Source organism: Peromyscus maniculatus, chromosome 9 (assembly GCF_049852395.1).
Source record: "Peromyscus maniculatus bairdii isolate BWxNUB_F1_BW_parent chromosome 9, HU_Pman_BW_mat_3.1, whole genome shotgun sequence".
In the NCBI taxonomy this organism is placed as follows: domain Eukaryota; kingdom Metazoa; phylum Chordata; class Mammalia; order Rodentia; family Cricetidae; genus Peromyscus; species Peromyscus maniculatus.
Window position 1 is genome coordinate 42,111,868 of NC_134860.1, and position 23,427 is coordinate 42,135,294.

Sequence of the window (23,427 nt, forward strand, 5' to 3'; positions counted from 1 at the left end):
TATGCAGGGACACTTGGCTCAGTCTGGGAGGAAGGGACTGGACCTGCCTAGACTGAGTCTACCAGGTTGATCGCAGTCCTCAGGGGAGGATTTGCCCTGGAGGAGGTGGGAATGGGGGTAGAATGGGGTAAGGGGAGGGTGTGGAAGGGGAGGAATAGGGGAACCCATGGCTGATATGTAGAACTGAATGATATTGTAAAATATATATATATATATAAAGGATTTTTCCATAATAAAGATACAATCATTTTACTCAATAATGGATGAAAGGGCACACAATATAAACAGTAAATAGTCATATCAAAATACCAAACAACAAGAACCAAAGAAAGTACAAATGAATTCAAAACCTTAAACCATAACAAAGAAAACCAAAAAACCCAAAGCAAACAAAACCCAACAAAAAATTATGCTAAGCAGCTTGCTAAATTAAAAGATTAAAGGGTTAGGTTAATGATGCAACAGACTTTGAGGCACAGTCAACAGCCTGTGGCTGGCCTTGAAAACATGGTAGGAAGGCAGTCACAAATGTAAAAGACCTTCTCAAAGCAAGTATAGTCATGCCCCATGGGACTTGGAGTGTGTATTCTTCTGAGGAGGCTTCAATCCAAGGGTGGAGAGCACCATGGGTTCAAGTGGTCTGTGGCTTCTTTGGCCTCCTCAGTTCTCTCAAAGCTGTTGTGTGAGAAGGAAAGGCAATCAGTCCCAGAGGCATCCTGGCTGGGCCACAGGCTAGACAAAATCAGGGCCTATTCACACTGGAAGCCAATGTCAAGAGCCCCCAGTCCCCATGAATGCCATGGTTGCACAGGTTGGAATGCAGTGGTGGCTCACTTGCCTGTGATACTTCCTGCTCCTGCTGCAGCAGCTCTGTCTGCAGGAGGCTCTCATCCTGGGCTGTGACATGTTCCAGGTCATGCTGGAGATTTTCTGACCTAGAGGAGGAAGGCAGTTAGGGAACAGGCCTGGTGGGGACCTGCTGTGTCAGCTGTTGAGCCTGAACCAGCTCTAGTCATCTGGACAGTCCAGCATGACCTCTCAGCTCAGGTCATTCCTTGATTTCCTAGGAGAGTAGTGTCAGAGTGCACCTTCGCCTGGATTTAACTCTGTGTTTTAAAATCTGCTAGAAGACAAACTGAGAACTACACAGTGCTGGACAAGAAAATCCACACATTTCTCCAGCTGTCCAGATACAATATTTTGAGAAAAAACGTAACAGTGTATCAAGGTCTGAGTGACAGTTCAGGGCAGATGTACATGGCCCTGATTAGATACCAGGTGAATGAGCAACCTGGGAAACTGAATGTAGTCCCTCTAGAGAGCCTACAAAATAAAAGCAGTGAAGGTTCTGATTATTCCTACAGCACAGAGACCTGCCTGAGTTCAACACCTCAACCCCTAATTAATCTTATGTCCAGAAAAATCTTTTCTCAGGAGACAGATGCACACTGCAGAGAGCTTATAATCAGCAGGAGTGTGCTGCATGCAGATCTAACCAAAAGTAGGAACTCCTCTTTAAATGTGATGTTCTGGAAGGAAAATAAATTAACAAGAGCACACACTGTCCTTCAAAACTAACCCTCCTCCTGCTAGGTTGAGGACTACCATAGGGAGATTTGTGAGGAGACACAGGGGACACTGAGAAGATACCAGAGATCTCAGAAGAGAATAAGGAGTACACATTCCTCAGAAACACTAAGGCTCAAGCATAGTGTTTCCTGGAGAAGTTCTTGTTAACTGGGCCAGCACAACACCCTGAGGTGGTCTTTCACTGCCTGTGGATGAGAGCCATCCAGATGGGGAGATTCCAAAAAAGGACAGAGATATAGGGACAAGTGACCTACATCTTTCTAACTACGCCTCCCAGTTTGGGCTCCTACCTCATCTCATAAACACTGAAGTGATGTTGCAGCTTTTCTGCCAAGTCCTTTTGCTGGGTGACCAGCTCCTTCTGATTCAGCAGGCCCTTCAGTCTTTCATCCAGGCTTTCTTGCTCCTGTTCATTAGAAGATTGTGTTCTCAGGGGAGAGTTCTCACTCTCATGCACACACATAAAGTCAAGGACACAAACAAGTACATTTATGCACCCATACAAGCCCACTGTAATGCACTAACATGTTCAATTTCGCTGCCAATTCTAATAGAAGGAGCAATCACCAAGAATTTATTGAGAAGAATATTAACTTTCTTTGGATGAGAAATGAACACAGTGGGCATGAGAGATAGGCACAGTACTTTCTCAATAAAGTTAGCTGGTCTCCATCATCATTAAAAATATAACGAGTAATTTCAGAGAAAAACACACACATGAGTTTACACATTCACAAACACTAGTACTTTTTTTCATTTTTTTATTATTATTATTATTTTACAACACCATTCAGTTGAACATAATAGCCACAGATTCCGCTGTTCTCCCCCTCTCGCCCACCCCTCCCCCAGCCCACCCCCCATTCCCACCTCCTCCAGATCAAGGTCTCCCCCGAGGACCGGGGTTGACCTGGTAGACTCAGTCCAGGCAGGTCCATTCCCCCCTCCCAGACCGAGCCAAGTGTTCCTGCATAAGTCCCAGAATTCAAAAAGCCAACTCATGCAACGAGCCCAGGACCTGGCACCAATGCACAGCTGCCTCCCAAACAGATCAAGCCAAATGACTGTCTCACCCGTTCAGGGGGTCTGATCCAGTTGGGGGCCACTCAGCCTTTGGTTCATAGATCCTGTGCTTCCATTCATTTGGTTATTTGTCCCGGTGCTTTATCCAACCTTGGCTTCAACAATTCTCGCTCATATAAACCCTCTTCTTTCTCACTAATTAGGCTCCCAGTGCTCTACCAGGGGCCCAGCCGTGGATGTCTGCATTCAGATTCCTCAGTCCTTGGATGGGGTTTATGGCACAACTATCAGGGTGTCTGGCCATCCCATCACCAGAGTAGGTCAGTTCCTGCCGTCTCGCGACCATTGCCAGCAGACTTTTGCGGGGGTATCTTTGTGGATCTCCGTGGGCCTCCCTAGCTCTCTGCTTCCTCCCCTTCTCACCTTCTCATGTGGTCTTCATTTACCATGGTCTCCTATTCCTTGTTCTCCCTCTCTTTTCTTGATCCAGCTGGGATCTCCCACTCTCTTTCCCTCGACCGTCGCCCTTCATTGTTCCCATTCATGACCAGGCTGTTCATGTAGATCTCGTCCATTTCTCCGTGTCTTTTTTTGGGGTCCCGTTTTCCAGGTAGCCTCACTGGTGATATGAGTAGCATTCCAGTCATCCTTGTTCCACATCTAGCATCTTCCTATGAGTGAGTACATACCATATTTGTCTTTCTGAGTCTGGGTTACCTCACTCAGGATGATTTTTTCTAGATCCATCCATTTGCCTGCAAACCGTGTGATGTCATTGTTTTTCTCTGCTGAGTAGTATTCCATTGTGTATATGTGCCACAATTTATTTATCCATTCTTCAGTTGAAGGGCATCTAGGTTGTTTCCAGGTTTTGGCTATTACAAACAATGCTGATATGAACATAGCTGAGCAAGTGCTCTTGTGGTATGATTGAGCATTTCTTGGGTATATGCCCAGGAGTGGTATAGCTGGATCTTGGGGGAGATTGATTCCCAATTTTCTAAGAAAGCGCCATATTGATTTCCAAAGTGGTTGTACAAGCTTGCATTCCCACCAGCAGTGGAGGAGAGTTCCCCTAGTTCCACATCCTCTCCAGCATAAAGTGTCTTCAGTGTTTTTGATCTTAGCCACTCTGACAGGCGTAAGGTGGTATCTCAGAGTTGTCTTGATTTGCATTTCCCTGATGATTAGGGAAGTTGAGCAATTCCTTAAATGTCTTTCAGCCGTTTGGGATTCCTCTGTTGAGAATTCTCTGTTTAGTTCTAAAGCCCATTTCTCAATTGGACTGTTGGTCCTTTTGATGTCTAATTTCTTGAGTTCCTTATATATTCTGGATATCAGTCCTCTGTCAGATGTGGGGTTGGTGAAGATCTTTTCCCATTCGGTAGGCTGTCGCATTGCCTTGTTGACCGTATCCTTTGCTCTACAAAAGCTTCTCAGTTTCAAGAGGTCCCATTGATTGATTGTTTGTCTCAGTGTCTGCGCTACTGGTGTTATATTTAGGAAGTGATCTCCTATGCCAAGGCGTTCAAGACTATTTCCTACTTTCTCTTCTAGCAGGTTCAGAGTAGCTGTATTTGTGTTGAGGTCTTTGATCCACTTGGACTTAAGTTTTGTGCACGGTGACAGATATGGATCTATTTGCAGCCTTCTACACGTTGATATCCAGTTATGCCAGCACCATTTGTTGAAGATGCTTTCTTTTTTCCATTGTACACTTTTGGCTTCTTTGTCAAAAATTATATGTCCATAGGTGTGTGGGTTAATGTCAGGGTCTTCAATTCGATTCCATTGGTCCACATGTCGGTTTTTATGCCAATACCAGGCTGTTTTTATTACTGTAGCTCTATAGTAGAGCTTGAAGTCGGGGATTGTGATGCCTCCAGAAGTTGTTTTATTGTACAGGTTTCTTTTAGCTATCCTGGGTTTTTTGTTTTTCCATATGAAGTTGAGTATTGTTCTTTCCAGGTCTGTGAAGAATTGTGTTGGTATTTTGATGGGGATTGCATTGAATCTGTAAATTGCTTTTGGTAAGATTGCCATTTTTACTATGTTAACCCTGCCTATCCATGAGCATGCGAGATCTTTCCATTTTCTGAGATCTTCTTCAATTTCTTTTTTCAGGGACTTAAAGTTTTTGTCATATAGGTCCTTCACTTGCTTGGTTAGTGTTACCCCAAGGTATTTTATGTCATTTTTGGCTATTGTAATGGGTGATGTATCTCTAATTGCATTCTCAGCTTCTTTGTCCATTGTATATAGGAGGGCTACTGATTTTTTTGAGTTGATCCTGTGTCCTGCTATGTTGCTGAAGGTGTTTATAAGCTTTATCAATTCCTGGGTGGAATCTTTGGGGTCACTCAAGTATACTATCATGTCATCTGCAAATAGGGAAAGCTTGACTTCTTCCTTTCCAATTTGAATCCCCTTAATCTCCTTATGTTGTCTTATTGCTCTGGCTAGAACTTCAAGTACTATATTGAATAAGTATGGGGAGAGTGGACAGCCTTGTCTCGTTCCTGATTTTAGTGGAATTGCTTTGAGTTTCTCTCCATTTAATTTGATGTTGGCTGTTGGTTTGCTATATATTGCCCTTATTATGTTTAGGTATGTTCCCTGTATTCCTGATCGCTCCAAGACTTTTATCATGAAGGGGTGTTGGATTTTGTCAAATGCCTTTTCTGCATCTAGTGAGATGATCATGTGGTTTTTTTTCTTTGAGTTTGTTTATATGGTGTATTACATTGACCGACTTTTGTATGTTGAACCACCCTTGCATCCCTGGGATGAAGCCTACTTGATCATGGTGGATAATTGTTCTGATGTGTTCTTGGAGTCTGTTTGCCAGTATTTTATTGAGTATTTTTGCATCAATGTTCATGAGGGAGATCGGTCTGTAGTTCTCTTTCTTTGTTGCATCCTTGTTTGGTTTAGGAATCAGGGTAATTGTAGCCTCATAGAAGGAGTTTGGTAATGTTCCTTCTGTTTCTATTATGTGGAACAATTTAGAGAGTATTGGTATTTACTCTTCTTTGAAGATCTGGTAGAATTCTGCGCTGAAACCATCTGGTCCTGGGCTTTTTTTGGTTGGGAGACCTTTAATGACTGTTTCTATTTCCTTAGGGGTTATTGGACTATTTAAATAGTTTATCTGGTCTTGATTTAACTTAGGTATGTGGTATCTATCCAGAAAAATGTCCATTTCTTTTAGGTTTTCCAGTTTTGTGGAGTAGAGGTTTTTGAAATATGACCTTATAATTCTCTGGATTTCCTCCATGTCTGTTGTTATGTCCCCCTTTTCATTTCTGATTTTGTTGATTTGGATTCTCTCTCTCTCTGTCTTTTGGTTAGTTTGGATAAGGGCTTGTCTATCTTGTTGATTTTCTCAAAGAACCAACTCTTTGTTTCATTAATTTTTTGTATTATTCCCTTAGTTTCTAATTTATTAATTTCACCTCTCACTTTGGTAATTTCCTGGTGTCTATTCTTCCTGGGAGACTTTGCTTCTTCTTGTTCTAGAGCTTTCAGATGTGCTGTTAATTCACTAGTGTGGGATTTCTCCAACTTCTTTATGTGGGCATTTAGTGCTATGAATTTCCCTCTTAACACTGCTTTCATAGTGTCACATAAGTTTGGGTATGTGGTGTCTTCATTTTCATTGATCTCTAGGAAGTCTTTAATTTCTTTCTTTATTTCTTCCTTAACCCATTGGTGATTCAGTTGAGTATTATTCAGTTTCCATGAGATTGTAGGTTTTCTGTAGTTTTTGTTGTTGTTGAAATCTAGCTTTAAACCATGGTGGTCTGATAGAACACAGGAGGTTATTCTGATTGTTTTGTATATGTTGAGATTTGCTTTGTGGCCAAGTATGTGGTCGATTTTTGAGAAAGTTCCATGGGGTGCTGAGAAGAAAGTATATTCTTTCTTGTTAGGATGGAATGTTCTGTAGATATCTATTAGGTCCAATTGGGTCATGACATCAGTTAAGTCCTTTATTTCTCTGTTAAGTTTCGATTTGGGAGATCTGTCCAGTGGTGAAAGTGGGGTGTTGAGATCTCCCACTATTAATGTGTGGGGTTTTATATGTGGTTTAAGCTTTAGTAATGTTTCTTTTACATATGTGGGTGCCCTTGTGTTTGGGGCATATATGTTCAGAATTGAAACTTCATCTTGGTCGATCTTTCCTGTGACGAGGATGTAATGTCCTTCTTGATCTCTTTTGATTGATTTTAGTTTGAAGTCTATTTTGTTGGATATCAGGATGGCTACCCCTGCTTGTTTCTTAAGACCGTTTGATTGAAAAGTCTTTTCCCAGCCTTTTATTCTTAGGTAGTGTCTGTCTTTGAATTTGAGATGTGTTTCTTGTATGCAGCAGAAAGGTGGGTCCTGCTTTTGTATCCATTCTGTAAGTCTATGTCTTTTTATAGGTGAATTAAGTCCGTTGATATTAAGGGATATTAATGACCAGTGATTGTTCATCCCTGTTATTTTGGGTGGTAGTGTGTGTGTACTTCTCTTCTTTGGGGTTTACTGTTGTGGCTTTATCTATTGCCTGTGTTTTCAAGTGTGTATCTGACTTCCCTCGGTTGGAATTTTCCTTCTAGTGCTTTCTGTAGGGCTGGGTTTGTGGATAGGTATTGTTTAAATCTGGCTTTGTGTTCAAATGTCTTGTTCCTTCCGTCTATGATGATTGAAAGTTTTGCTGGGTATATTAGTCTGGGCTGACATCCATGGTCTCTTAGTGTCTGCATTACATCTGTCCAGGTCCTTCTGGCTTTCAAAGTCTCCATTGAGAAGTCGGGTGTTATTCTGACGGGTTTACCTTTATAGGTCACTTGGCCTTTTTCCTTGGCTGCTCTTAATATTCTTTCTTTATTCTGTACATTTAGTTGTTTAATTATTATGTGTCAAGGGGACTTTTTTGGGGGGTCTAGTCTGTTTGGTGTCCTATAGGCTTCTTGTATCTTCATAGGCATTTCCTTCTTTAAGTTGGGAAAGTTTTCTTCTATAATTTTGTTGAATATATTTTCTGTGCCTTTGAGTTGGTATTCTTCACCTTCTTCTATCCCTATAATTCGTAGGTTTGGTCTTTTCATGGTGTCCCAAATTTCTTGGACATTTTGGTTCATGACTTTGTTGGCTTTAGTGTTTCCTTCGACTGATGAAACTATTTCTTCTACTGTGTCTTCAATGCCAGAAATCCTCTCTTCCATCTCTTGCATTCTGTTGGTTATACTTGTATCTGAAGTTCCCAATCTTTTAATCAGGTTTTCTATTTCCAGCATTCTCTCTGTTTGTGTCTTCTTTATTTTTTCAATTTCCCTTTTCAGTTCTTGGACTGTTTCCTTTGTTTGTTTCATTACTTTTTCATGATTTTCTTTCAGTGCTTTATTGTTTTCTTGCAGGACTTTATTGTTTTCTTCCAGGACTTTATTGTTTTCTTGGAGGGCTTTATTGTTTTCTTCTAATTTGTTTGCCCTTTCCTCTAGTTGTTTACAGCGTTCTTCCAATTTTCTTGTCTTTTCCTCTACACAAGCCTCTACCTTCTTCATGAAGTTACTCATAAGGCTACTTTCTTCTGCTTCTTCCAATTTTTGGTGTTCAGGTCTAGATGTTGGAGGCGGGCTAGGTTCTGGTGATGCTGTATTGCTCTTCATTTTGTTGTATGTACTTCTGCCTTGACGTCTGCCCATCTCCTTATGGTTCCTTCTTGGTCTTATCAGTGTACTTGTTTCACAAAGAGCTGACAGATTCAGGAAGACTCTCTCTCTTGTCCAAAAGGGAGTTCTCTTGTCCAACTCTCTGGTCCAGAAGGGAAGTCTGGGGCAGGCTCTGGTCCAGAATGGCAGTCGGGGACAGGCTGGGAGCTGGGGGCCGGTCTCTAAGTCTCAGGAAGTGGCTGTGGTCTCAGGCAGATGGGCGTGGGGGCAGGGCACGGAGATTGCAGGGGCTGCCGAGGGGCTTGGAAAAGGGGATCCCTCCCAGTGGGGCTAGAAGGGGAGCTGCCCGGTGGCCAGAACCTGGTGCCAAGTTGGGCAGGTCTTCCCGGAGTGGCTGGTGCCCAGGGATGGGGTCCATGTTGGACCCAGGTACTCAACTCTGGACCAGAAGGGAAGAAGGGGCCACAAACACTAGCACTTTTAAGCACCCATATCCCCAACACACACACACAAGCATTTACCCCTACACATATAGGAAATATGGGCACACAAACACCCACTCACCAACAGGAGGTCAAACATGGAAACCAAAGGAACACTAATGTCCAAATAATAGTCAGCATTCACACACAGAGAGAAGTTCACCCACACAGATGTACACAAATGCACACACACACACACACACACACACACACACACACACACGCAAACGCACACGCACACGCACATGATATAGTCAGTAACACAATATCAGCAAGGAGATGCACTGTGGGATTCCATGTTGTGAAGCCAATGAGACAAACAAGACATTTCCTTTGTGTTAACTGTGTGTAATGAAAAGGAAGAAGTCTAGTTTTTATTTTTAAAATAGCTGTATTGTTTGATTTTATTATTTATTAAAGAACACATGTATACCAAAGCAATAATAGTGTATAAACACAGGAGAAACTACTCCCTCCTTTTTCTTTCTGAGCAATTAAAACTTGTGACAATTAGATGAGACAAAACAAGACAGAAGGCCCCATTGAAGAACAGGAGATCCAGAGTCCTGGCCAGCCCAAATAGCCCAAACAGATAATTTTATGTTCAGTGAATGACCTTGGTTCAAGGGAACAAGAGAGTAAGCAACAGATGACAACATGGGGTTTCATTATGTAGCCTCTGAACACACCCGTGTATATACACATTTACATACACCTGTAAGGATCACACACAGACAAGAGGAATCAAAAGCAAGCAGAAAAAAAGAAGAGGATATCATATTGAGTAAACAGATAAATTTAGATTATGCACATCAGATGTTTCCACAGAGGCCTACAACAGATCTATCCATCTTCTGGGAACTAAAACTGCCTAGAGGAGAGCACACAGCTTAGTCAAACTATGTTGAGGTGATTGGAGAAACTGTTCTCTTCAAGCCTTAAACCTGTCACCCCAACCCTCAAGCTGTCAAAGTCCTCCCACATCGATGGTCATTCAGTCAGCTCCAGACTGGAAACTCCAGGATGGGAGAACTGCCCAGCACCACTCACAGAAAACAGGGCTGACAAGCTGATACTCAGCTTCTGAGAGTGTGACCCAAGAATTAAGTTAAGAAAGAGAACAAAATGGAATGCAGGAAGAAAGGACAAGCCCACTTGCCACCCCAAAAGTTGACAATGAAAAACATTCACTTGGCATTGTCTAGGGCTCTAGTCCTTGCAAGCTGCTTCCTACTTATGATCTCACAGGACCCCAGAATGTAAATGAGCCACAGGCCACTGACCTAATCAATGAGAGCTCTGTGATATTCTACAAGTAGCTCCCTGCATGACAGATTCTAATATAATGACATGTAGGTGTGTGGTATCTCACAGACCCATCTCTCTGAATGTACTGCAATTTCAGCAGACCAGGAAGGTTTGCTTTCCAATCAGCTAGTATCTAGCAAGAGGCTAACTCGACAGGAAGACTTGTGAATGATCACAGAAATGGATTCTGGATGGGTGGGTGGGTGCTTACATGGGTGTTTTTATTTTATGGTTGGACAGTTGGGAAGTCTGCCCCTACTGCTTCAGCCTACCTGCTGCTGCTCAGCACAGGGGTCACACATCTTCTCATGGGCCTCCTTTAAGAGCTTCTTCAACTTCTCACAGGTCTCATGCTCTTCAATCTGCTCCTTCAACAACAGCATGTTCTGATGTCTCAACAGATGGACATTGTTCCTTAGCTGATTACACTCTGGTAGGATCTGGCCATTGAGGTAACTAAACAATCACCAAAACATGGTGAGCCACAGTGAGCCTCTATTTGCCATCCTGCATCCAAGTACCACCAACCATGAAAAGTCTGAGGTCAACAGAACAAGAATGGAGCTCTCAGTAGACTAGCCAGCATCACTCAAATACAGGCTAAATCCAGAGAATAGCCAAATTGCAGACAAATTCAAACTACTTATGAAAATCCAGGTACCAAAAGGGATCTTGTCCCTCTGAGAAAAGGGTACAGTCCACACCTGTGCTTAACTGTTCCTGATATTGGGAAAGCATCAGCAGGTAGAGGCAAAACACACTCTGAATGAGGGCAGAAGTTCCAACAGGAATAACTTCTCTCTACAGATCCCAGGCAAATCAGATCTGTGAAGCCCCTGCCAGCACCCAGAGAACCTGGGCTTCAAGAAATCCCTTCATGGTACAAACCATTTTTCTGTCTTAGGTCTCCTGAGTTGGGCAGGACAATAGTAGGAGGGCCTCAGTGTTTTTTCACACTTAGGAAAATTGAGTCCAAGAGGCAAAAATTGAAGGGCCACAAGGCAGGCTATGGGCTCAAAGGCACACAGGCTAGAACCAGAGCCCTCACTTTGAGTCAAGGACAAAGAAGGGCAGAATCAGTCCCTCCCAAGCTATTGGGCACTTACCTAAAGTATTCAGTCTCCTCCATCAGCCCCTTGCACTTGTCCAAGACTTCACTCATCTCCAATGGCATTTTCTGGAGAGCCGACATCACCTGCTTGTGTTCCATTTCAAGCATCTCTGTTTCAAAGTTCAGCCTGTGGTAGGGCATGGCCCCAGGAAAAATGAACCCCATGAACACAGGCAACAAGGATCACATAAATAAGGCTGTGTCATGGACTACTCCAGCACAGTAGATGCCACAGCCTGGTATTTAAACACTGGGACTTCCTGGTGCTTATTAAACATTCCATCTTGTGCTCAGAACATAACAGCCAGAAGGTTTAAGGTGAGGGATCCAGTTCATGAGCACCCAGAGTGGGAATGGAGCTATAGATAAGTGCTCTAAGAAGTTGCCATGAATCTGTGCCACATATCTGAAAACACAAGAAACCTATGGTAACATTTCTCCTATCTCTAGAACAGGGATTCTCATTCCTGGGTGCCAATAGCTACACAGTGACCCAGAGCAAACAATTAGTATTTGCCGGGAGGAGCCCCAATTTCAGAATGGTTTTATAAACTGCACAGTGATTCTTATGTTCTAAAACGGTGAGCACAGTGACCAGGAGGTGTGATGCTCAAAATGAGGTTCCTTTGCTTCACCAGTGCTGTAATATGGACCCATGTTAAATCCTCAGACCCTTTAACAGACCCAATGCTCTAAGGATTGTGGAACACACACACACAGACACACACACACACACACACACACACACACACACACACACACACACACACACCACATGAAATCAGGATGCCCAAGATGTTGAAATGTGGCATTGACACAGAGTATAAGAAGACCAGAGGGGAGCTTCTGGACACACCTTTAGTCAGATGAATAAACCAGGGCATTCCAGCTGCTTTCATGAGCTTTCATACACAATCATCTGCTGGTCAAGTACAAAGATTCTCCACAAACTCACAGTACCTAGCATCTCCCTCAAACTAACACCTGTCAAGGTCTCTTGAAGTACATGTTGAGGGTACACACACTACTATCTGTATCCCAAGAGTGCAATTTAGGCCACACATTCTGCTTTTCATTTGGAGGAAGCAGAACAGCCTGTGTCCCTATCTCATTCCTCCCCGGGTTCCAAGTCTGCATCTCAAAGGAACTCATGAAAACTAGTTTAGGCAGCAGGACACCCTGGAATTTCAGCCTCCTGTTCCTCAGGAAACCTGGGATTGATACTGTGGTTTCAAGAAGGTCAGCAGAGAACTGTGCATAATGACTACCTGTTGTTCAAATCCTTGCAAGTATAATTGGCTAGGATACCACGAAGTTCGTTTCTCTCACATTCCATGTCATGTAAGCGAATGGTGAGTTTTTCGATTTTTTTCATGTCTTGCTCCTGCTCCTATCTGTAAAGGTGGAGAGTTGGGATGGTGCCTCTCCAGTAGTCCCTGCAGGTAGATAAAACAAATTAACTTGTATTCTTGAATGGCAAGGACCAGGAGAGACCATGCTGAGTACCAAGAAGAAGCCTAATGTAATGAACGCAAGGGACCCAGGGAACCTTCCAAACAGCAGGAAAGCTATGCTCAAACTCTGCCCACTGAGCTCTGTCTCTGTCCTCAACCACTGTGGATATTACGTGCCTCCCTCCCTAATGCAGTACCCTGGCCCTGGAAGGCATAAGCAATGCCAGCCAAGTTGAATTGGAGGACAGTGTCAGCTACCATCTGATGTGATTGAAGCAAAGCCTGTTGTCCCTAGAGCTTAGCAGCACCAAAACCTAATCACATGTGTTCAGGACCAAAACATCTGCTGATGTGCTGTGTGGTCTAGTTGGTTTCCCTCCCTTCCTATTGGCATCAGATTTCCATGGAAACTGAGTAATCCACTAGGATGAAGTGCAGCAACGCCCTACCGAGAGAGGGCTAGCTCAGTGGTCCATCTGTTTCTCCCAATCCTCTTTCTCAGTCAGAAGGAATTGAAGGAATTCCCAGAAAAGCAGCTACAACCTGGACCAATCATGGCTCTCCTAAACTAACCTTTAGAAACTCTTGACTCTGGGTCTGCTCTTTAGAAAGCCAGAAAAGCTGGACTCACCCATTACTACCCAGAAACTCCCAGCTGCTGAGCTACACTACTAGAAATATCAGCTCAAGTTCACCTCCTCCAGGAAGTGTCTTGTCCCCTGCCCTGGACTCACTGTGCCTTTCCCAGAACCATTTATTTCTCCAGGTTTTACACTGAGACCAAAGGCCAGCTTCCTTCTGTCTCTCTCTGGTCTCTCCATGTTCTCCATTCTCTCTCCCAAGGAGCCTGCTCAGTCTTACCAACATGTCCATGAGAACTGAAGGAATAACCCACAATCATTGGTTGCCACAAAACTGGTGACATCACAGAGAACACCAAGCACTCTCCATGATAGGATAGAATCTCCATGGAAGGGATGATTAGGGTCACCCCCGGCAGTCCTCACTTATCCACTAACTAGCTCTTCTGCAGTTCATCAAAAGCCATGTTGCCCTTCCCAGCAGCCTTCCCAGAAATACAAGGGAAGACCTTCAGCACCTCCTCCTTACAAAGCCAGAGATCTCTTTCTGTTTCATTAGAATATTTTCACTACTTCATGTATGGGAAGTTGAAGACTCACTTCAAAATACATCTCAGGCAATGACTGGGCCCTTCTTGATATCTGTAATCAATAACATGAGAAAAAATGTTGCTAGGGAATTAAGTCAGAATGGTGAGAAGGAAAGGTTGATCCTCTGATGTCAACAAGAACATTGTGTGGGATTCACAAGGCTTTTTACAATATATGGATATGGTAGGAGTTTGTGGGTGTCCTGTCAGAACAAAGAAATGTCCCTTAGTTAATGAGAAATATTTCCCTGAATCATCAGCAGAATAAATTCAAGCCAACACGACATTAGCAAATGTGGAATCAGTTAGTGACATGTCAGGCTGGATGGTAAGAACTGGGACTCTGCAGGTGATCCCTGAGACACAAGAGGAAACACTGCCAGGAAGAGTGATGGTCCATTCCTCTACTCAGGTGTCAGGAAAGATGAATGGCTAGTGAGAGGCCCGACACAGATAAGAAAGGACAAATGTGTCACAGTCATGGGGACAATATGTAGTGTGTCACTGCTATGTTGCTTCACCTAGTGTGACACAGAGACTAATTTCTTGATCTGGACCTATCTGTGAAGATGCCCATGCCCTTAGGAAGGAGAAGGGCACAGCCAGTTTAAAGAATACTCATGGGAGCATGAGAAAGGCAGGCAAAGGACACAGGAGACATATGAGGTGTCCTTTACTTTAGACCTTTGCAGAGCTGCACATCACACTTATCAATTTCCTGGCAGCACTGAAATGAGGAGATGGCACCATGTTCAGCCTGGATGGCAAATTCTGCAGAAGACTGGACTGTAGTTTCAGGAAGGTACTTGGTGGACCCAAGAATACATGAGTGATGTGAGGTAAACTATGTCCATTCAGATTTGGAATTCAAATAATTATGCTATGTCTGGAAGGACCTGTGTTGGAAAGGGTCCAAGAGGCAGAAAATGGGTACCCCTTCCTTAAAGAAATAGGAAGAAAACAAACACACTGGACATGTCAGAAAGAGTGGGGTATCAGAAGGAGCCTGTGAATTTGGACTTGAACTCCTACAGGCCACATCTTGCTTACTCCATGCATTCTGAGAAAGGAAAATCTCCTACTGAAGAAAGGAGAACGCTGGGAAGACGTCTGTGGGGTCTTCATTGTAAACAACAGCTAGGAGCCTCCTATTGTTTTCTAAGCAAAAACGATTTATTGAGTTTGAAGTTTCTCTGGTGGTCAAAGAGGCAGGATTTGGAGACAGCAGCAACAGGAAACAAATCATACTCCAGAGTTAAATCATCTTACAGAGCTCACCACTGACACTAGCATGATGAGCATGGACACTACAGTGTGTGCCACCAAGAATACTGGGTTTGTGCCTGGTGCTGGTTTACAAGTTTTCAAAAATCTATGACTCTGAAAATGGGATACAGCTTTCTCCAAATCATCAAGCAGAAGGGGCCCATCCATTTCTTTAGAACATACGCTTATAAGGCGCAGGATTTCTGATGGGAACTCTTTCACCAAAACAGTGCAAGGGTGGTCACAGGTGCTGGCAGCCAACAGCCAATCCCCATGCCCACCCTGCAGCCTCCTGAAGGGGCTTCAATAGTCAAATTTACCAAATTTTCCTTTGTGGCTTGTTTGATTGTCACTTATTTTAAAGAGAGTTACATTTTCCAATATAAATTCTTTGAAATTATTCTTCATACATTTGAAACTTCACTTTGGACATAGAATTCTATTCATAGAGGGTCAATGTTCTTTGCAGTAAGCTGAGGTTTATGTTTTCCCCTTTATGGCTTGCTGTGATGGCTAATCTTGGCTGTCTACTTAACACGTAGTGAGGGTTTGACTTCCTCAGACTAGCTTGTAGGTATGCTCCTTTGGCATTTTCTTTTTTTCTTTTTTTTTAAATCTTTTAAATGTTCTTTAATTTCATAGACCATATGAAATATACTATATAGGCACACAACAGTTTTGCAGTACAGTTTCAAAGTGTATACAGATTAGAATACAGAGGTTAAACACTGGTATACTGACCACAGCTTAAACTTTAGATAAACTTCATAGAAAAAGTACAATTCAATATCAGCTAATTGAAAACTTTACTCTTCTCATAATATAAAAAATGGTTATTTGAGATACAATTTTTTTTACTAAACAAACTATATATAAACATTTAAAATAATCATTAAAAACTCGACATTAGAATTTATAAAGATTCACTATAAAAATATATTGGCAGTCCCTTCTCTTATAAAGGTACCCTTGGCTACCTTACAAAATAGTCTCAAGGCAAGTTGCCTTGGTAACTACTTTAGAACCTGACAAACCTACAGTAAGATGATTATAAACCCTCTCGGGAAGCTTTGGTGTACATCTTCAGGTTATTGAAAAGATTTTAAGGGCATTTGTAAACACTTCATTCTGTTAAAGCACAAAAGAGTAATGCTCTTCAACTGCATACCGGATTAGAGAATTAAAACAAAATTATTACATGCTTGTGAAAAATCGCCCTTACCTTCTGGAAGCAAAAATCAACTATTTAAAACTGTCAAATTTTCCATTCTGTTAAAAATGTTACAAATCACCATCTTCATATTCTGTGCCCTTTGCCTGTTAGAACACTTACCAAAACCCCTCAAATCCAACAAAAGCAACTATTAAAACTTATTCAACACACCTGACAATATGACAACTAACAATGAGACCACATAATTTACACATTTAGTAACGTATTATGCTTTCTTTTACATTTGTAATTGAGAATTTATTGGCAGGAAGCAAACACACACACACTCACACACACAAATGAAAAGGCAAATCTTGGAAACAAACAGTAAGAATACAAACTGAGAGGGAGCAGGTTCTTCACCAGGGCTGCTGCGGCCGCCGCCACCTCTGGCTGGACTGCTGTCTAAGTTTCCTTGCTGCAGTCCATTTCCTGGAGTACTTCCCCCGGACCTTCCAGTCCTGCCAGCAGCTTCCTCCTGCTCGTCTACACTTATCCTCTGTCAACCTGCGCACTGTAAAAACCTAATACAAATAGCTTCTTTGACCTCTGAATTTATAAAACTCCACTAAAAAGAAATCCACCTCATTTTAAAGCAAGTCCATAAAAATACTTTCTCTTTAAGAATCAAACACTTTTATGAGAATAAAGATCCTTCAAAGTCTTTAGCTCTTCGATCAGAGTTTTGTTCTGGTTTTCCAGAACGGCGACCCGGTTCTCCAGGCATTTCACGTACTCCTTCTTCCTGCGGCACTCTCGAGCGGCTTCTCTGTTTTTCATCAGCCGTATTTCCCTTTTGAGTTGGGGGTCGTCGGTCTTTGTTGTCTGAGATGTAAGAGTCACAGGAGAAGTCATCACCACAGTCTGTGGCAGTGAAGTAGCGGACAGTGTGGTTTGGATCTGGTAGGTCTGCATGTCTCCTGATGCAGTCTGTACGACCACCTGGTTGCTCGGGACGAGAATTTGCTGTCCATCTGAAGTCTGTGCATACTGGAGGATTGTACCTTGCTGAGTACTGCTGGAATTTGTCATGGCTAATGTCTGCAGTCCCTGTACTCCATCTGTGCCTGGACTGGCCAATTGTAAGGCTCCGTTTGGGGCAATGGCAATGTATTGTCCGCTGCTGGTCTGATAGATGGGGGTTGGAACAGACATTGACGTGACAGCAGAAATACCAGGACTTTCTCCGTCTCCTTTTGTGCCCCGTGTATCTTCAGAAGAAAGGTCTTTCAAATTTTTCCTGATGGGCTATCTGAGAAATGTGAGTTCCCTGAACTGTTGAACCAGGCTGAGGTGTAGTCTCTGGAGTGTTACTCTTGTGGGAACCTTCCATAATCAACCACAGCGGGAGCCGCCTGGCCGCTGTCCTGGTCAGGAACTTCTACTCCCCCTGTCCCAGGCATTTTCTTGATTGCTAATTGATGGAGGAGGGCTCAGTCCTCTGTGGGTAGTGGCATCCCCAGTCATGTGAGCCTGGGCCATAGAGGAAAGGTAGCTGAGCAGAACAGTGAGCAGCATTCCGCTGTGGTTTCATGCCCCTGCCTTGGGATCTTGCCTTGGCTTCCCTTGATGATGGACTGTAACCTGTGAGGTGAAAAAACCCTTTACTTTCCCAGATTGGCTTTTGGACTTTGATCAGAGCAACAGAAAGCTAACTAGAACATTTGACATATTCTCAGAGCATGCTCTGATAACCCATCCGTTTCTATGTTGTCTGTAGCCTCTTTTTTCTACAAATACAAAGTTTGTGGACACCGCATCTGTTGCAATATCCAGTCTACCAATCTCACTGACTGATTAAATAACTCTACTTAAGTATTTTGTGTTTTTTTATCTCCTATGACATATTTCTCTCTAATACAGCATGCTCCCTATTTTTCCCTGGTTTTTTTTTTTTTTTGGTTTTTTTGCTTTTTGTTTTTTTGACACAGGGTTTCTCTGTGTAGCTTTACGCCTTTCCTGGAACTCACTTGGTAGTCCAGGCTGGCCTCGAACTTACAGAGATCCACCTGGCTCTGCCTCCTGAGTGCTGGGATTAAAGGCGTGCGCCACCACCGTCCGGCCTTTACTTTTCCCTCTTTAAAAGTACCTCTGCATGTTTTTACCTTTTCCACTTTATGAATTATCCTTTGCCCCATAATAGATTATTTATGGATAAATTATTAAGTTCCACAGAAAAGGGGTCATTATTGTATTCACATTTCCTAATTCAAGATTTATTGCATTAGTATTATCAATTTAGCAAAATTGGCCTTTTCTATTACCTACTTATCTACTAAACTTTAAAAACTTCCATTCATTTCAGTCTTGAATGTCTCTCAGAACATCAGCCTTAAGGGTCTTGAATATATTTAGATTCCTCCTGGGTACTTCATAGCTGTTTTTATTAATAGTGTGCTTTAAAGTATGCTAATCCAAATGTCTGATATATTTTAAGCCTGTTGTGAGTGGAATTGTTTCCCTGATTCCTTGATCAGTTGGTTTGTCATTGGTATACAGGAAGGCCACTGACTATTTTGCATTCTTCCACTTTTATGGATGTATTTATCAGCCTTAAGGGACTTCTAATAAATTATTAGATTTATTTGTTTAGAATCATATCATCTGCAAATAAGGACATTTTGACTTCCCTCTTTTCTGTTTGAATCTCCTCTATCTAACTCAGTTGTCTATTGCTCTAACTAAGAGCTCAAGTACTATATTGAATAGGAGAGGAAAGAGTGAATATCCTTTCCTTGTTCCTGAATGTTTGGGAATTGTTTTGAGGTTTTTTTCCACTTAGCATGATGCTGCTGTGGGCTTGTTGTACAATGACTTTATTATGTTGAAATATATACTCTATATACCTAGATTCTCCAAGACTTTCATTATGAATGGAGGTTGGACTTCTACAAAGGCCATTTTTTTATATACTCAGATGTTCATGTAGTTTCTGTCTTTTATTCCATTTTTGTGGTGGAAAAAAACATGTTGATTTATTATATCAAATTATCCTTGCAGGTCTGGGGTGAAGACCACTTGATCATGGTGGGTGATTATTCTTTGATGTGATCCTGAACTTGATTTGCAAGTATTCTATTGAGAATTTGTGTGTATATGTTCATCAGGGTAATTTCCTGTAATTCTATCTACTCATTCATCTATCTATCCATTATCTATCTATCTATCTATCTATTATTTTACCTATTTATTTACTTTCTTACCTATCTATGTATCTATCTATCTCCCTCTCTCAACATCAGGGTATTCCTGGCATAAAGAATAATTTGAAAGAGGTCCTTCATGTTTTAATTTACTGGATAACTGAGGAGTATTAGTTGTTCTTTAAATGTCTGGTCCAATTCTACACTGATTCTGTCCTGCTCTAGGCTTCTTTTTGTTGGGCCACTTTTAATTACTGCTTCTATGTCATTTATTAGTATGAGACTATTTAAATTGTTCACACTATCTTGATATAATTTTGGTGAATCACAGACATCTAGAAAGTCATCAATATTTTGAAAAGCTTTTTCCAATTTGGTGGAATGAAGAATCTTAAGGTTTGAATTCCCTCCAAGTCTCCTTTTTCCTCCTCTGTTTTATTATTTTCATCCTACTCTTCCTATTGGTTAATTTGGCTAAAGGTGTGTCCATCTTGTTAGTGTTTTCAAAGAATCGACTTTCTTTCAGTGTATCTTTATATTTTTCTTTTTATTTCACTGATTTCAGCCATATTTAATGGGACACCTGTATCATACCCTTTCCACAAGGCTGAAAGACCATCATTAAAGGTGGGGCAAAAAGATTATAGGAGCCAGAGGTCAGGGAGGATTAGAGCAAACAGTATCTTCTAGCCATCACAGGACCACTGAACTTATGACCAACAGCACCTGTGGTCACTTATACAATATCAGGCGATTAAACTTTCAAGCATGGTATTGTATTCCCCCAAATATTGTGCATGCTAATAAACTTAACTGGGGTCAGAGACAGAGCAGCCACAATATTAAACATAAAGGAAAAGCAGTGGTAGCACACGCCTTTAATCCTAGAATTCCAGAGGCAGAAATCTATGTGTTCAAGGAATCAGCCAAGCATGGTGACTCATGCCTTTAATCCCAGAAAGCGAGCCTTTAATCCCAGGGAGTGGTGGTAGAAAGCAGAAGGATATATAAGGTGTGGAGACCAGAAACTAGAAGCACTTGGCTGGTTAAACATTTGGCTGGTTAAGCATTCAGGCTTTTGAACAGCAATTCAGCTGAGACCCATTCTGGATGAGGACTCAGAGGCCTCCATTCTGAGGAAACAGGACCAGCTGAGGAATTGGCAAGGAAAGATAGCTGTGGCTTGTTGTGCAGCTGATCTACCAGCATTAGCCTCAATAACTGGCCTCTAGATTGATTTTGTTAATAAGAATTGTTAAGATTCCTGCTACAATAGAGTGGGAAGAGTTCTTGAGCCCCTACTCTTGACTGATGACCTAAGGATGAACAATGGCTTCTGGCAGAGGGAAAGTCAGCTTTCTTCAAGAGCCTGCCACTGGGGTTATTTAAACGTAATTTAATGATGAAGATACAAAGTTGAACATCACAGATGTCGGGGCAGATTTGGATGAATTACTGGGAGGAGTTGCGGGGTGAATATGATCAAAATGCATTCTATGAAATTCTCAAAGAATAAGTGAAAATACATTGAAGTATATTCATTAAATTATTAATGTAAAGAATAGATTATTATATAGAAATCATTTATTAAACAGCTTTATTGAATTCTGTTAACTCTAATGTGTCTGTCCACATATGGGATCACCCATGGAGCATTATCAATTCTGCCACTAATAATGTTTTATTCCAAATGGCAGCCTAAAAATGGGAAAAAGAATGTTTTTGTTTTTGTTTTTTGAGGCAGGTTTTCTGTGTGTAGTTTTGGTGCCTGTCTGGATCTTGCTCTGTAGATCAGGCTGGCGTTGAACTCACAGAAATCTTCCTGGCTATGCCTTCCAAGTGCTGGGATTAAAGGCATGCATCAATACCACATGGCTGGGAAAAGGATTTTTATCAACTATGTATCCAATAGAGGGCTAATATCCAAAATATGTAAAACAATAAAAAAAACTGAATATCAGGAAAATGAATGACAATTAAAAATGAGTTACAGAACTAAACAAACAATTTTCAGTAGAAAAAATTCTTGTATCTGTAAAACACTTAAAAGTGTTCAGAATCCTTAGTCATCAGGGCAATGCAAATCAAAACTACTTTGAGACTTCATGTTACACGAGGCAGAACAGATAAGATTAATACAATAAATGACATCTAATGTCACCAGGATGTGGAGTATGGGAAACACTCATCCATTGCCCATGAGAATGCACACTTGTACAGCCACTATGGAAATAGGTGTAGCTGTTTCTTGGGAAGCTAGGAATTGATTATGACTCAGCTATGACAATCTTGGTGTAAACCTAAAGGATGCTTCACCTACCACAGAGACACTTACCTGTTCAATCATGTTCATTGCCGCTGAATGTATAATAGCCAGAAATTGGAGATATTCTAGGTGTCCCTCAACAAATGAATGTCTAAAGAAAATGTGGTTCACTTACAGAAATTGGCTATTACTAAGCAGTTAAAAAAGAAAAAGAAAACCATGAAATTTGCAGGTAAATGGAGGGAGCTTGAAAAAGTCATCGTGAGTGAGACAACCCAGACACAGAAATACAAATATGGTATGTTTTCAATTATATATGGGTATTAGCTATTTAGTCAAAGATATATCACTATAACCACAGGTTAGGTATAGAATTAGGGACTCACAGGGGGGGACAGATCTCCATAAAGGGGGAATAGAATAGATTGTTATGGGTGGATGAGTAATGGAGTCTGGAACAGGATGGTCAAATGAGGACGGACACAGAACAGGGGTAACTGAAGAAATATAGGGAGGGAGAGGTAAAATTCAGGGCCATTTGAGGGATCTTATGGAAGCCTAATAAAGTAGAACAACTCTAAAATATATACATATATGAGGGATCTAGATGAAACAGCCAAAAAGGAAAAAAATCCAAAAAATCAGGAAGACAGAACCCCAACTGGATATGTCTTGTCTCCAAATGAAGCTTCCAATACTGGCGATGGGTTACATTTAGTCCATTTGTTGGCAAATGGGTCCACTGTAGATAAGTGAAAGTGGACCTGTAACTTCATTTGGTTTTCTTGATTTTGTAAGCAAGGCTAACTGAGGCTCAAAAGAAGTAGATGCAGAGTCAGGCATGGTGGCATACATTAATTTCAGCACTTTGGAAGTAGAGGCAGGCAGAATTTTGAGTTCTAGGCCAGCCTGCACTACATAGTGAGTTCTAGGAGAGCCAGAGCTACACAGATAAATCCTGTCTTGAAAATCAAAAACAAAAACAAAAACAAAACCAGAGTTGAGGCACTGTTTACTTTTCTGTTTGGGAACAGCTTTCACTGAAAAGATAGTATAGAGCAGGGCACAATGGTTCCAGGCTGTATCCCCAGCACATAGTTGGCAGAGGCAAGAGGATTACTGTAATGTTAAGTCCTGCCTGGTGTATGTAGTGATTCCTAGGCCAGCTAGAGCCACGTAGCCACGTAGTCTCATTTTAAAAGGAAACCATCTCTTCTCTACAGTTTAACAGAGTTTAGAATTTACCTGTAAAGCAGTCTGAGCCTGGAGATTTCAGGGTAATGAGGTCAATTACTAAATTAGTTCCTTGTTTCTTGTGGCTTCACCATGATACCTGACATAAACAATTGGAAGAGGAAGGTTTTATTAGGGCTCACTCTATCACAGCAGAGAAGGAATGTGGGGAAGCTCAGTCTGTGGAGTGGGAGGCTGAGGCTGTTTGCATGACAGCTGCCATGGCAGCAGGCCAGGAAGTTGCCCATAGGCTCAAGGAGCTAGTCCTGAAGTAGGCCTAGGCTAGGCTTTATTGCTCAGAGGCTCAGCTATAGGGACCTACTTCTCCTAAGGAAGTCCCTCCTAATAGTACCCAAACTCCCGAGGTTGGACCAGCAGCTGGAGGACAACTGTTCAAAGCACCAGACAACCCTGTGGAGAGGTTCCTGAGATGCTGGGTAGCAGTTTTTAGCTGGAGGAAATAGCTCCCCGGGGAGAGAGGTAATCGGGGTTCTATCTTGTCCTGTC

General features: G+C 41.9%; 2 protein-coding genes and 1 pseudogene across 3 annotated transcripts in view; 1 reads left to right on the top strand and 2 right to left on the bottom strand.

The window, feature by feature from the left end:
• LOC143267349 (ribonuclease P protein subunit p29-like) overlaps positions 1 to 23,427 on the top strand; it is a 181,795-nt gene that overhangs the window by 18,072 nt on the left and 140,296 nt on the right. The gene's annotated exons all lie outside the window — the stretch shown is intronic.
• The window catches only part of LOC143267348 (uncharacterized), a 28,047-nt gene continuing 4,854 nt past the window's right edge, over positions 235 to 23,427 (bottom strand). Inside the window, exons 2-8 of one of the 2 annotated variants that reach the window (XM_076544817.1) lie at positions 22,933 to 23,020; positions 12,443 to 12,610; positions 11,170 to 11,301; positions 10,336 to 10,601; positions 1,881 to 1,996; positions 839 to 935; positions 235 to 675 (exon numbers count right to left, since the gene is read on the bottom strand). In XM_076544817.1, coding sequence (XP_076400932.1) covers positions 670 to 675; positions 839 to 935; positions 1,881 to 1,996; positions 10,336 to 10,446 — 330 coding nt within the window. In that variant the 5' untranslated portion in view covers positions 10,447 to 10,601; positions 11,170 to 11,301; positions 12,443 to 12,610; positions 22,933 to 23,020 and the 3' untranslated portion in view covers positions 235 to 669. Of the gene's footprint in view, positions 676 to 837; positions 936 to 1,880; positions 1,997 to 10,335; positions 10,602 to 11,169; positions 11,302 to 12,442; positions 12,611 to 22,932; positions 23,021 to 23,427 lie in introns of those variants that run through there. The other variant, XR_013042348.1, reaches the window with a different exon arrangement.
• On the bottom strand, positions 16,762 to 17,614 carry LOC143267347 (cyclic AMP-dependent transcription factor ATF-1 pseudogene; annotated as a pseudogene).